Source organism: Lepisosteus platostomus, chromosome 8 (genome assembly GCF_059453375.1).
Source record: "Lepisosteus platostomus isolate fLepPlt1 chromosome 8, fLepPlt1.hap1, whole genome shotgun sequence".
NCBI lineage: Eukaryota > Metazoa > Chordata > Actinopteri > Semionotiformes > Lepisosteidae > Lepisosteus > Lepisosteus platostomus.
In genome coordinates, this window is record NC_142618.1 from 47022984 (window position 1) to 47037823 (window position 14840).

The 14840-nt window shown below is 38.7% G+C and overlaps 1 protein-coding gene across 4 annotated transcripts in view; it reads left to right on the forward strand.

Annotated features, from left to right (window-relative positions):
* Positions 1-14424, forward strand: part of dnajc13 (dnaJ homolog subfamily C member 13) — an 83112-nt gene extending 68688 nt beyond the window's left edge. For 3 of the 4 annotated variants that reach the window (XM_088643725.1, XM_088643726.1, XM_088643727.1), the window contains 16 exons: positions 472-639; positions 1630-1743; positions 2328-2444; positions 3277-3454; positions 3611-3702; positions 4808-4907; positions 5455-5529; positions 6238-6350; positions 7114-7283; positions 7805-7847; positions 8264-8437; positions 8871-9050; positions 9661-9801; positions 11437-11580; positions 11825-11924; positions 13456-14424. In XM_088643725.1, the coding sequence (XP_088499851.1) occupies positions 472-639; positions 1630-1743; positions 2328-2444; positions 3277-3454; positions 3611-3702; positions 4808-4907; positions 5455-5529; positions 6238-6350; positions 7114-7283; positions 7805-7847; positions 8264-8437; positions 8871-9050; positions 9661-9801; positions 11437-11580; positions 11825-11924; positions 13456-13553 (2007 nt within the window). In that variant the 3' untranslated portion in view covers positions 13554-14424. Of the gene's footprint in view, positions 1-471; positions 640-1629; positions 1744-2327; positions 2445-3276; positions 3455-3610; positions 3703-4807; positions 4908-5454; positions 5530-6237; positions 6351-7113; positions 7284-7804; positions 7848-8263; positions 8438-8870; positions 9051-9660; positions 9802-11436; positions 11581-11824; positions 11925-12763; positions 12875-13455 lie in introns of all 4 variants that reach the window. The other variant, XM_088643728.1, reaches the window with a different exon arrangement.
* The last annotated feature ends 416 nt before the right edge of the window (positions 14425-14840 follow it).

Genomic DNA, 14840 nt, shown 5'->3' on the forward strand with positions numbered 1-14840 from the left:
CATCAAAATTTGTTCATCGGTGTCTATACAGTAGCTATAGGAATTGTTCAAGACTTCCACAGCTGTAAAGAAGTGTCTTTAAGGATTTCAAGTAACTGAAGTAACTCCAGTCCTACTCTGTTCCAAGCTAAAAAAAGTTCGGTTCCCCAAATCCATGACATTTGCATCAGGACAAGAATTAACAAATATTTCAATAAGTAAAAGCTTAAGGTATCACTGCATTATATTTAAATTCAGAATAACCAGTATCTGAATTTCTCTTCATGAATATTCATGGAGACTAACTGGAACGTTTAAGGTCTTGATCATAAAGTTAGTATAGATTTTTATTTAGGAATTACAGATCGTCTCTCTGCTTGGCAGAAAGAAGTGAGTCTTCCATTAAAACCGTGTCCTTCATTACAGTTTGCTAGTAATGTGCCTTAGTTTCTCAGGGTTTTGATTCTGAAGTGTGTCCTAATTCCCTAACAGGAGGTGTCCAACAGCCTAGCCAAACTGAGCCTGACAGCTCTGAGCCGATTGGGAGGGTACGTCCAGGAGGAAGAGGGCCCACCGGAAAATCCCACCATCAAAAAGAGCCTTGCTGCTATGCTAACTCCCTATATCTCCAGGAAACTTGCAACAAATACTCCGGCTGAGGTAAGTGAACATGTTTTGTTTTTATTAATTTGCTTATGGAAAAATGCTCTTCACTATTGATAATATCTTACCTTTAAATAGAGCTTTTCTAGACACTCCATTCAAAGCACTTTACAAGTAATGGGGACTCCCCTCCACCACCAATGTGTATCCTGGCAGCTATAGTGCGCCAGTACACTCAACACACACCAGCTATCAGTGTGGAGGAGAAAAGAGTGATGAAGCCAGTTAATAGCTGGGGATTATTAGGAGGCCATATTTGGTAAAGGGCAGTCAGAACATTTTCCAGGACACTGGCTTAGTACCCCTAGAAATACCCTGGGAGTTTTAATGACCAAAGAAAGTCAAGACCTTGGTTTTCTGTCTAATCTGAAAGATGGTGCCTTTTTACTGTATAGTTTTTCCATCATTAATAATTAATAATAATTGCTTACACTTATATAGCGCTTTTTCTGGACACTCCACTCAAAGCGTTTTACAGGTAATGGGGACTCCCCTCCACCACCAATGTGCAGCATCCACTTGGATGATGCCACGGCAGCCATAGTGCGCCAGAACGCTCACCACACATCAGCTATTAGTGGGGAGGAGAGCAGAGTAATGAAGCCAATTCATAGATGGGGATTATTAGGAGGCCATGATTGGTAAGGGCCAATGGGAAATTTGGCCAGGACGCTGGGGTTACACCCCTACTCTTTTTAAGAAATGCCCTGGTATTTTTAATGACCACAGAGAGTCAGGACCTCGGTTTTACGTCTCATCCGAAGGACAGCGCCTGTTTACAATATACTGTAGTGTCCCCATCACTACACCGGGGAATTAGGACTCACACAGATTGCAGGTCTGCACAGACTGCCTTCTGGTCCCAATAACTACTCTTATTAATGTCATTAATAATTAAATATCAGTTGAATCTTGTGGATGTACATTATAGTAACATGCAATACAGTCCCATTAAACCACTGCTGTCTTTATTTTCTTTCTCATTAGGTCCTCAAGCTTCTTAATAGCAATTCAGAGAACCCTTACCTCATCTGGAATAACGGCACCAGGGCAGAGCTGTTGGAGTTTCTTGAATGTCAACAGGAGGGCATTATCAAAAGGGTGAGGATGTCCAGAGACCTCACACTGTGAAGTTCTTTATTTCCGCACCACTGAGTGAACTACAGAGCAAATTAAATGTGTGTTGTACAGCATGTTGAATAACTATCAGTGGCAAGTAGTGTTTGATTAATTTGAGGAGTATGAAAATGCCCACCATCAACTTTCTTAGCCAGAACAATTTTCAGTATCCTGAGTGAAAGGGATGTGATTTTCACTTTGGTTCATCGTGAATGAAGAATAGAGTGGGGGTTAGGATGCATATATTTCAGAATCTTGTAGAATGGATGCTATAACCTATTCAGGCTGTATTTCCACTGTCCACAAAGGCCAAATTCAGTTTTTCAGTATTCAGTAATATAGCTACTCACGTTTATGGACTTGATGAAGAAAAAGTTTGTGAAGGGAAAGTCTTTTGACATATCTGTCGACTGATGAAAGACTTCACAGTTTGTTGAACAGATGTAAAAGAAAAATGCATTTCTATGTATTTAAGTATTATCATTTGTATTCCTGATTTTATTTACCTCTTTTTTTAACTCTGAAAAGTATAAATGATAAATCTTTTTTCTTTCCCATTTCCTTAGAGTGAGTGTGACAAGAGCTTTGGCTCTGAGTTTGTGTTCAGTGAACATGGGAAGGAACTGATTGTGGGGGAGATTTTTGTGCGCGTCTACAATTTACAACCTACATTTCCTTTGGAGGTAAGGTGGATTTTTCAAACTATTAAAACTAGAAACTGGTATTTTTGAAGTGGGATAGGTCAAAACAACACAGGCTTGTCCATAGGCTGGTCAAAATGAGTGCTTGCACTGTAAAAGAAAATAAGGGAACTGATGCCTGTAGGGGATTGGGGAAGGGCTGGGACCCCCAACAAGTGATTGATGGTCCAGAAGGGGTGGGCATTTCTTATGTAGTCTTTTCTACACATCAGTCGGATTATTGGCTTCTCAATGTTTTAGGAATGGTAGATATTTATTTAATAAAGAGACTTCTTTTAATGATGAATGCTTAATGAGTTTCAAGTTTCCTTTTAAAAGTGACCTGTGTATATATACATATTTCATTTAATTGCAAATATAAATTATAATGCCAAATATAATTAAGTTAAATGATATGTGCAAATAAAAGTGACCATAAAAATAATTTTAAAAAGAAAATTGGAATTAAAGAAATATAGGTTAATTTGATATAGTAACACTTATTTTCAGGCCCAGAAGGTATATTTTTACCCCCAAGTATATTGTCTAGTAATGAAAAAAAGTATGAAAGACTCACATTTTTGTGAGGAAGGATTCAGTTCAGTGGCTATGTGATCTTAATGAATAGCAGACACCTTCAATTCCCCATGGTCAGCCTAGGAGAACATTAATGAGAAAGAAATGATCTACTTAAAATTTGGTAGCGGATGACAGGTTAGGGTTAAACTGAAAAATTCAACTTAAAACTTAACTGAGGTCAGTTGCTAATAATTCTTCGGCACACAGGTCCTTTTGCGAACTCTGCCTCACTTTCAGGCTTTTCTTCTCCCTTCAGTTTCCTAAGGCCTTTGCTGCTAGTCTTCTGGACTACATTGGGTCCCAAGCACAGTATCTCCACACCCTGATGGCCATCACCCAGACTGGCAAGGTAGAGTCGGAGCAGCACGAGGAAAGGTTACGCTGGGCTGAAATGGCTCTTGAAGCGCTGCGAAATGTCATTAAGAACAATCCTGGTAAGTCAGAATGCAAGGGGTAAATTTAATGTTGAACCAGAATAATATAGCACTTGCAGTGTTGAGCTGGTTATGTGAAGTTCATGCAGCCAAGGCCGACATGATGTTCATGTTCCTGATGCTGACATGATGTTTAAAGGTGTCTTCCTCCTATAGGGTCAGAGACGGAATGCATAGGCCATTTTAAGCTGATATTTTCTCTGCTGAGGGTGCACGGGGCTGGCAAAGTTCAGCAGCTGGCGCTGGAGGTAAAGTCTAAAGGCATCATCTTTCTCTGTCTAATCACTAAGAGATTAAAATGAAGGTGTAAAACAATCTGAGTTATGCAGCATATTTGAAGTCCAGGCTATTTTTCATGTAATGACTTGTGTTATTTGCTTTGTAAACAGAACTGATCTAAATTATTTTTGAGTATTTAAAGGCTTTTTTTTCCCTCAAATATACACTGCCCCCTTCTAGAGACACTTATTACAAAGACATTCCATTTAGTGTAAATTTTCCAAAGCTGTCCATTCTTCAGATCTCCTGAAATGGTGAAGTCAGGCATTGACCTTCTTTTTTTCATCCCCGTTCTTGGGGAAAAGTCAAAGATGAACTGGTGGTAAAGCAGAGTTTCCCTGATATTTTGTTTTTCATTGGAAGTTACTTTTGTGTTTGAGGGCAATTAAAATAAAATGAACCAGAAAAAACATTCTGTAAATAAAACTAAGCTCTGCACAAATGCCTTATACTGCAAATCTCCAGTCCTGCTCCTGGAGGGCATACTGTACATGTCTGCAGGTTTTTAGTTTAACTGGGCCTGAATCAGCTCGATATTTTATCAGAGGACCAGTTTGACACCCAGCTCTTCAGGTGCTAGTGCTTTAAAAAGCCAGAGATCCTGCAAACATCTTAATTCTCCAGGTTAAGGATAAAGAACTGCTGTCTTACAGCCATTTTGACCCGCAATCTCCATATATTAAGTCTTTTGCCATTTTGTTTTTCATTGAAAGTGAGGATTCTACCTTTTTACGGTCAGAAAAATGTAAACTATGTTGATGTAAGGTGTCTATTTTTTTCATTTATCAGATATGCTGATAACACCTGAGATAATGAAATTAGAGTGCAAAGGCAGGTCACTCACCTCCCTAAAGCCTGGTGAAGCTGCTGTTTGTAAAGCATTCTCTGTAGCCTGTATGTTTAAGAACTTTCATAAGTGCTTTTTTTAACACGTAGTGTAATATTACAGTGTGAACTATCTGCATAAATAAACAATATTTTCTGAACTATGATTTTTTGTGGATGAATCTGACTGCAAAGCACTACAAATAGGATAAAAGGTTCCTCTCTCACCTGCCTCTAATCTGCTTTCAGGTGGTAAACATTGTGACAGCCAACCAGGAGTGTGTCAGTAATATTGCCGAGTCTTTGGTGCTCTCTAACCTTTTAGTTCTGCTGCATTCCCTGCCCTCAAGTAAGAAATTCATTGTAATTTGATTTTACTGATTAGTTACTGAAATCACAACTAATTTACAGTATTAGCTTTCAGTGTAGTGTGTATCAAAGCCTTAAATTAACACAGAAGTTGGCAAATAGTTTGTCCTCAAGAAGAATCTCATATTTGATTGAGAATAAGTCAAGAAGTGTCAATCCAAAACACAACAGTGGTGTGGTGTTGGGGGTGACTCGTACATAAGAAAATATTCAGACAAATCATTTACAATTTATTTTACAAGCCTTGCACCAGTAGCAATGCATGTCACAAATTCTCGCAGAAATGACTGAAAGTGGTAGAAGTCTTACAAGACAATGGTATCTGATGAAAAATCAGTGATGAATGTATAGTGTTTATTTTTCACTACATAGTCATACCTGTGGGGTAGTCAAGCCGTCTGGATTTTAGAGATGAAAATTACATTCAGCGTTTTATATTTGCTACGATATGTATTTTCAGAAAACCACTCGGTTTTAAAACTTTTTCTCATGTTCATTTCAGTTCCATTTCTGTTCTTTCCTTTCAGGCAGACAGCTAGTCCTGGAAACTCTCTATGCCTTGGTGTCAAACACAAAGATAATTAAAGAGGCAATGGCAAAGGGTAGGTGACAAGTGTGAATGAGCTCCTACTATACTTCACTGCTCACTTATCTTCAGCACAGTTCACGCTGCAAATTACTGGTATTGGAAAATTCAATATGTACCATATTAAATTTATAGTCACATCAGCTTTTCACAGATTCAAATTTTTTATTCATTTTTATATTGTCCTTTTACTTTTTAGCTTTAATCTTCATGATTTTGGTAAACATTTCTGTACCCCTGGTAAAAGGGGTTTTTATATATGAGCCTCTGGTTCTGTCTGCTTTCGCATAAGACAACCAGTAGGTCCACTGAGATCATAGCAGATCATGTCAATTAATTAAAATAAGTATATCCAGTTAATTTGTGTATATATTTTGTAACTTTGTATTTTTGTATTCTTTGCGACATTATGAACTGTGGTTTTGAAGACGTTATTTCTAAGGATGGCAAGGCACTTAGTTGTACCATTTCAGTATAATAATTTCTTCTATTTTCTTCTAGTGTGTAGTCTAAAGGACTACATTCAGCGTACTACTAGTTACTGAAATTTGTAATATTTGCATAGTAATGTACTGACATTGAAAGGAACAAATTATATTATTTCACATCATATTGATCTCTTCACCTTTAAAACTTGTTTTGTATTTGTGTTTTTTAGTGTGGAAGATGCAGTCAAGTGCTTTGATATTTTCGGTAACATGTGTGCTGTGGGTTTGGGTTTCAGGTGCTTTGATCTACCTGCTGGACCTGTTCTGCAATTCCACGCATCCACAGGTTCGCTCCCAGACTGCCGATCTGTTTGCAAAAATGACCTCAGACAAGCTCGTCGGGCCCAAGGTAAGGTTGTCATTTAGGAGGCAGCTCTTTTTGTTTCACTGTGTTTAAAAAAGAAACTTAAAGGTAGAACCACTTCAGTAATAGTTCAGGTGGGTAGCGGTGTCAACATGCGTAGGCTGCAAAGGAACAAGTAATAGGTTTATTCCATGCTGAAAAAAGAAGAAGAAAGAAAACACAACATTTCGGCCGTGGAGCCTTCTTCAAGTGTGAGCTCTTCTTTTTTTCAGCATGGAATAAACCTATTACTTATTCCACTTCAATAATACCATCAAAACCTCAGAACTACAAATCCATTAATAAAAGGATTTGCAAAACCAAAATACAAGTCTGCATAGTTTTTAGTGCATGAGTATTTCAAACTGAAAACAAGAAGCACTTCTTTACACAAAAGGTTACTCGTTCTGTGAGACACTGCCCAACTATGGCAGACTCCAATTAATTAGCAACTTAAAGACCAAACAAGCTAGCAGGGCCGAAAAGGCATCCACTTATTTGCAAGTTTTTGCAGAACATTCAAATAATACTTTAACTAACCATCCCTTTCCTCCATTTCAAGTTATTGTTTGGGGAGTATTGTTTTTTTTTAGCAATATTTCTTCGTTTCTAGCCATTTCTATTGAGATGAAGGATAAGTCATTTGAAATGCAGGTGTGTGAGTTTCTGTTTGTATTATTATTGGCTGCTCTGACGATGAGAATAAGTTGACCTTTGGCCTTTCACTGCTGTCGCTTCTCCTGAGACCCCAGTGTTCCTCTGTCTGTAGGTTCGGCTCACGCTGCTGAAGTTCCTGCCTGGGGTCTTCATGGATGCAATGAGAGACAACTCCGAGGCTGCTGTGCACATCTTTGAAGGGACTCACGAGAACCCTGAGCTCATCTGGAACGACAACTCCAGAGAAAAAGTGTCCACAACTGTCAGAGAAATGATGCTCGCGTATGTATGACTCCAGTGAGAGAGGAGCTATTAAAGATGAAACCTCATTGCCGATCTTCCATTTTGAAATACACCTGCTAGAGCCTGTCAGGTTCTCTAAATATCATTTCTGATAAAAAATACTCCCTACTCTGTTTAAAAGTACAAGAACTACTGTTGGTTTAATACGGTAGTATTGTGTTTTCAGGAATAAGATGGGTGATGGAGCAGATGTTGCAGCTAGGGCTTAGTACTGTGTAAAATGCACATTTTATATATTTTCCAAGATCATCTTCAAACTCTTTAATGTTTCCATTTATTTTCTTGAGGGTCTTGAGCTCCTTGTTTGCAGTACATTTGCAGCTGTGCAATTGAGAATTGAGTTGTGGGATGTTGTTAGTATTTCTTATTATTTTCCTCTATACCTCCTGTGGGCCTTAGTTTGTCTCTCAGATCAATTTGACCTGCAGTAAATAGTTACTGAACGGCCATTTAATATGAACTATTACAATATGTTTTTTTTTCTTTTTTGTATCTTAAAGGCACTTTAAGCAACAAAGGGATAATCCTGATGTAAACTGGAAAGTGAGTAGAAAATGTCAGCATTTAAAAATCCCCCCTTTGTTTTAATATTCATTACAGCAGAAAATCTTACTGACTGAACTCCCCCTTTCAATGCATATTTCCAAAACAATGCCCCACGTCCGAGGATATTGTACTGTGGAAGATGCCATATTTTGGATGAGACATTCAGCTGTGTCCCATACTCACTACTCCATAGCAATACTTTATACAGTTTCTCTGTGACCCTGTTTGTAAGTATAGTTTATAAGTTTAGTTTAGTATAGTTTATATTACTAGGAAATGGAAGAACTTGGTCTCTTAGCAACCATATGGAGTTTGAACAAGTTATAAGGGAGTTTGATCGGTCCTGTTCAGTTTGTGATCAGATGAGAGGGATTCCACTAGGGCACGTTAGTCACAGCGGGTATTGTTTCCAGTTGCCCGAGGACTTCACGGTGGCCTATGGAGCAGCTCAGGGCGAGCTGGCGGTTGGAGGCGTCTTCCTGAGAATCTTCATCGCTCAGCCAGGCTGGGTTCTGCGGAAGCCCAGAGAGTTCCTGGTGGCGCTACTGGAGACCCTGACAGAGCTGCTGGAGAAAAACAACCCCAACGTGAGTGACTGCCTCTTATCCAGCCTCTCTTTAATCCGGTCAGCTTTTTTATTTTTAACCACGGCAACAGAATTTGAGACCTTTGAGGATTTAGTACATTAAAAAAAAAGGTTCTGGGTTTTCATGTCACATCAAGGTCCAGTTGAAGTGCAGCCATGCGGACTGGCACATGATGAATCTTGACATCCCTGGGGTTAGTTCCTGTGACACAGCGGGGGGGTTAATGTAGTGAAAGGCATAACAAAACCACATGTGTGGAACCAGCAATATTTGTTGCAGTTTAAATGCCTCTCAGTACACATACAAAATACCTTTCAAACAAGAAAACCCATCACATCTGAAGATGGTCATCAAAATTGTGTGTTAATTCACTGCCATCTTTGTTTGGTCAGGTATAGACTTTCCATTTAACTACCTTGTCTTGTTTTCACAGGGCGAATCCTTGGAGACTGTTACTACAGCCACTGTGTGTCTCTTCAGCTCTCAGGCACAGCTGGCAGACCAGGTGCCACCCCTGGGCCACCTGCCCAAGATTCTGCAGGGCCTCACTCACAAGAACAGTGCCATTCCAAAGAGTTCCATCCGGGTCATTCATGTGCTCTCAGACAATGAGGTACAGTACTTGCCAGTTGTGGTCAGTGTACTAGCAGCAGTTTTCAAATGAGCTACTGAAGTGTTATTACATAGATGTTATGTATGACCCTCTGATGTAACAGTTAGAAATGTGAGCAACATTCCATTTTTCGTTATTTACTGAAAAGATTTTATAATGTTATTTTAAAATGTCAGATTACATTATTCTTTCAGTTTTGCTTCTTTTTATTCATTCGAACATATACATAACATATGGCATATACTGCATACGTGACATTAACATTGGGACTTGAAGGACAGAATCCAGAAAGCCTTTTTAATTTGTCAACTGCTGAAGACCTTTGCAAAGGGTTCAGTTAATCCAATTAAGCTAATACGTAGCTCAACTAGGCCATTACGAATATAGACGGAATGAAAACACACAGCCTTTTTTAGCTCCCAGTGCATCACTGCACCAAAAGCACATTTCCATTATAATTTTCTTTTATTTGGATTAAATCAAAGGAGGAGATCCAGAACCTAATGTTGTTTTTTTTGTGTTTTTTTGCCTTAGTTGGGTTGCCTGCCAATAGAAAAAAGAAACTGAACTTTTTTTTTCAGCTCATCTTTATTTCATATTGTTCTAACAGCTGTGTGTCCGAGCAATGGCGTCGCTGGAGACCATCGGGCCTTTAATGAGTGGAATGAAGATCAGGTCAGACATGGCTGGCGTGGCGTGTGAGGCACTCAACCGCATGTTCCAAAAAGAGCAAACTGACCTTGTAGCTCAGGTATGGTTCTTCTTAGAAGACTTCATTGAATGAGCACTGCTTTAGTTAGGGGCACTGTTAAATACCTTTTCTATGCATGTCTGTGTTTGCAAAACATAGTTTCAATTTTTTTTAATCAGTGCTGGCTCTAGGCCCCAGCAACGTAAGCATGCGCTTGGGTAGTCACGTTTCCAGGGGTGGCATTCCAGTCATCGTTATTTTTGTTCCGGAAAAATCCACCAAAATGTGGAAAAATACGATACTCAAAGAGGTGCCTGCCATGTTCAGTTTGAATATATTTGTGGCTGCGATCTTAAGAGGTACCTGTGTGAGTATTGTCTTTGTAGAGGCATGTTGCTTTTAAATATCCCTATGTTCATTTCATACTGTATGATAACTTGAAATTCGAATTAATTTCTCAGCAAAAAAATGTACCTGTTGATATTTTCAGACACTGCAAGTTGTCTTGCATGTGTCAAACTACAACAAGAAAAGATTTTAAGTACCTGATTCATAGTCACTGGAAATTTCCAATAATGACGAACATCAGTAACTTTAAAGAAAATTGTATCCCCCCCCAGTTTTATCCTCGAATACGGGGTGGGAGAATTTGTTTAAACTCCACTTCCATCACTAGCTAAAAGATTTTAAAAATACAAAGCAGATCTTTTCAAGAATTTCACAAATAAAGATGACAGATCACCATTATTATTAGATTAGCACTGTGCAGTTCTATTGTAAATTCTATTGTACATTAAATTTTATAATTTGTCATAATATTTTGAATCAAGTTAATGTGGTCAGCAGGGTTATGCAGAATATAACCACAGACATTGACATAGTAAGATTTTTTTTTCACCCCAAATGTTGCTATTGCTTTACAAATTGTTAACATTACCAGTTTCAGTAACTTGTAGTGACCACAGTTTTTCAAAACTGAAACGAATAAATTATTTGAGATCCGCCATGTCCCAGAATCATTTGTCAGGATTAGCACTAATATCAGTGGAAAGCACAGATTTAATTAAAGTATTAAAACACTATGCAAGTTTTAAAAGTAAGAAAAATCCAATTCATATGATAACTTCTTTTAAGAAATTAGGCACAAAGAAAGGCGCTAATGTTTTTCTTTGTTACAGTGTGTATATAAATAGTTTAACCCAAAATGTTTTAAATTGTGAAAAAATTCATACACCGGTAGGAAATTGTTTTATTTTTCCAACTAAAGTTTTTCATTTATTACATTTGAAGCTAAAATAATTACAAAGCACAGGCATGGGTAAAAAACAACCAAAAATTCATAAAGAAGTCGACCATAAAATTGTTTGCTTGGGCAGGCAGAGCTAGCCTGGAGCTGGCCCTGTTTAGAATGTAATCGTTGTGCCTTATGGGTATATCTATATGCTGTAAATCTACGCACATCTGTCTTGAACCACAAGCAGGTCTGCTACTACTAGTAGCAATGTTCATCTTTCCAGGGCGGAAAGTAAAGGTGACTGTGTTCATGCTTCATACAGAACAAAGACATTCTCATATATTGTAGTATTTCTGCATCTGACATGACTTCAGCCTCTTTGTGTTTACCCTGCCTTACCGATACAAAGGCTGTATATGTTCCTGATTTATTTGTCATCTCTTCTTGTATTCGCTGCTCAGGCACTGAAGGTGGATTTGGTCCCCTACCTCTTGAGGCTGCTGGAAGGGGTTGGTCTGGAAACGCTGGAAAACCCCGCAGCCACCAAGGCGCAGATTGTAAAAGCACTGAAATCGATGACGCGCAGTCTTCAGTACGGCGATCAGGTACGCCCCCCTCAGCGGTTTGTGCATGCAGACTTCATAGAACACACGACCAGTATTCAAGTCACTCGGGGAGGGCAGAGACAGGCTGCAAGGAGCCTCTTACAGAGAAGAACTGCAAGTCCATTGTTCTGGTTTAGACTTCAGAGAGTTGGCAAGTTGCCTTACAGGAATAATGTGGTATTTGTTAGCAGGGTTTTGCAGTTCAAATAACCCCTGGCAATGTTTATCACTTTCTTTTTTCTAGGTTAATGAAATTCTCTCTCGTTCTAATGTCTGGAGTGCCTTCAAAGATCAGAAACATGACTTATTCATCTCAGAGTCACAGACTGCAGGGTACCTCACAGGTTGGTACCTAACTTTCTTTGCTCCAGGACGTTAACTGTGAAGTTCAATTTTTCTTTAGTGACATACTGATTATTCTGGGAACCTAATGCTTATACAGTATATATACTGTAGGTCTTCTGAATGACCACTTGAACACATGCACATACCTCCTTATTTGTTAGAATACGTTGATTGGTTGCCAATTACAGTACATCAATGGACTGGAAATCCAGTGTATGACTAATATTTGACATTAGTTATGTCCTGAACAGCTACCTTATGTGAGATAATGATTTGTCTTTTATAGTGTAATAATCATATAGCAATAAGAGAAATGCAGTAAAAACAATGTACATTGAGAGTGCTGTACTACCTAATAGAAATGAAGTAACCTTTCAAGAAGGAACAAGTAAAAGGTTTATTCCATGCTGAAAAGAGAAGAAAGAAAACACACCTGTTTTGCTGGGGAGCCTTCTTCTTTGGTCCTTCTTTCTCTTCAGGGGTCTCCACACCCGAAGAAGGCTCCACAGCCGAAACTGTGTGTTTTCTTTCGTCTTTTCAGCATGGAATAAACCTATTACTTGTTCCTTTGCAGCCTGCGCATGTTGACGCAGCTCCCCACCTGAACTGCTTCAACCGTATAAGAAACTTACGGAAACTGTGGCAGGAGATGTACTGTATGCACCTAGCTGAAGTAGATCACGTTCAACTATTCATATTTTGGACAGAAATCAAATATTTTCTGAAGCCGTGGTACTAATTCTGGAATTTGTGCCGGTTGCCCCTTTCCTCTTAGTTGGACACTGCTTCTCCTCTTCCTTCGCCTCTGGCATTCCTTCCTTTTTCCTTTTCTCTTCAGGCGTCTCCGCACCTTCCCTTCTGAGTGGTAGTAGCCCTCATCACCTCAGAAGTGGGCTCTAGACCTCTTCTCCCAGGGCTTCTTGCTTACTTCTCTCTAGCTCTGAAGCAGGTAGAACATAGTGTGCTCTGGTGTTTTCCTTTATCACATGCTGTTTCACTGTTGCCTTTCTCTTTGCGTATTGTGTCACAATATACATCTGATGAATATCATCTTCATCTTAATACATTATGAGGGAACATGCAGTAGATATCAAGCTCGGTTTCCTTTATTCTTAGAAATACTTGCTGAAAAGGTCATAAAATTTTACTTTCCAGCCTCCTTATGCCATTTAAAAGAACGCTCCAAAAATTCACCAGCGAAGATCTTGCCGACGCTGAGTCTGCGCTTAGCAAATAGAAACTTTGTTTTTGTTGAAGGTCACAGAGCAGAGCGGAAATTTGTCCACAGCTGTGCATGCTTTTTAACAGAGTGGAACCATTAAAAACATTTCACAAATGGGTGGAAAAAAAACTATGCAAAATGCTTTGTAATCTTTTAATGTCTGCTTTAGGAGTAACTGTAGATGGAGACAGTTTTTCACCACCACCCAAGCCTCTTAAAGAGTGTGGGGGATTTTTTAAATACATTTTTATAATGGTTTGCACCACCTCTGTGATATTTGAAAACTGTTTTTTTATGTTCAACTGCAGGTCCCGGAGTTGCTGGCTATCTTACCGCTGGGACAGGATCCACAGTCCTATCTAGTGTGCCCCCCCCTGTTGACAATGACATTGGAGACTTGGGCTGAAAGGCTTCAGTCTTTCGAGCTTGACAGCGACCTGAGGAACATGAAGTGGAGACTTCCCCAGTCCATAGGATTCTGTTCAAAGCGTTGTTGCCTTTTTTTGTTTTTTTTTTGGTCACAGTGACACAAGCATAATTTACTTTTCTACGAATATATTTTTTATTTGGGAGAAAGGAGAGAAAACAAAAAGATCAAGGAAGTCATTCCTATCCTCTCGACCTTGTCAGTTTTGATACACAGCCCCCCTGCCCCTTGAAGAAAACGCCAAGCAAGATGTGTCAAGCAGAGGCAAGCATTTCTCTTGCCCTACTTAACGTGTTATCGGTTTACAAGACTGTGAATCTGATTTATAAATTGTTTTCCTAATTTTTATAATGTTGTTTTACAGTGCTAAAGATAAAAAGAAAACTCGACTGTGGTGTTTTATTACAGTCTTCTTGTACTGCTCTAGAAACAAAAAACCTGGCCACCACCTCCACCATCAGTTGTGGATCTCGCTGTGTGCAGCACTGTCTCTGAAATCTAGTTGTAATATTGACTGTTCATTTGATCAAGTCCTGCACTTCTCTGCTTCTGCTGTACCTCTTCCTAAACCTTCTTTCATATTTTTTTTTTCCCCCGGAGTACAAAAAGCACTAGATATTTCTACTCACAGTATAACTGCCTTTACAAACTTATATGAGCTTCTGCAAAAAAGAGGAGGAACAATAATATTGACTCGGATTTAAAATATTATGTAAAAGACTAGTGCGTTTGTGAAATGTTCTATATAATATGCCGTATATAAACTTTCTATATTGAATGTACATTAAGAAGAAAAAAAATCAGCCACTCCTGTACATAAAATTTTAAGAATAAACAAAGGGAATACACATTATCGTGTTCTGTGTCTTAACATTTGGCCTGCATTTATTATGCTTCAGTGTTTTCAGCCACTAGCCTGAATTCTTCTCAAGGAGTCTTTAAGTTAGCCAACTAATTTAATTTCACTGTGATCATCATTCAAGAGACAATGACATTTGAATAGCCAGTTTTTTCACAAGAACATGTTACCTTTTAATCAGTGATTGTCTTGTAACAGAGACACTTATTAAAGGATCACCCACATGCAAAAAGAAGCTCCCGGTATCCTATTATACTGTATAACACTTAAAGCAATTTTATGCATTATAGAAAAAGGTCAGATATGATTGTTTTGCATTAATAGATGATGGTGAGTAAAGTAATGTTAAGTAAAGTAAATGTTAGCAAACAATACATGACCTTAGGATCACTTTTTTATAATTTCTT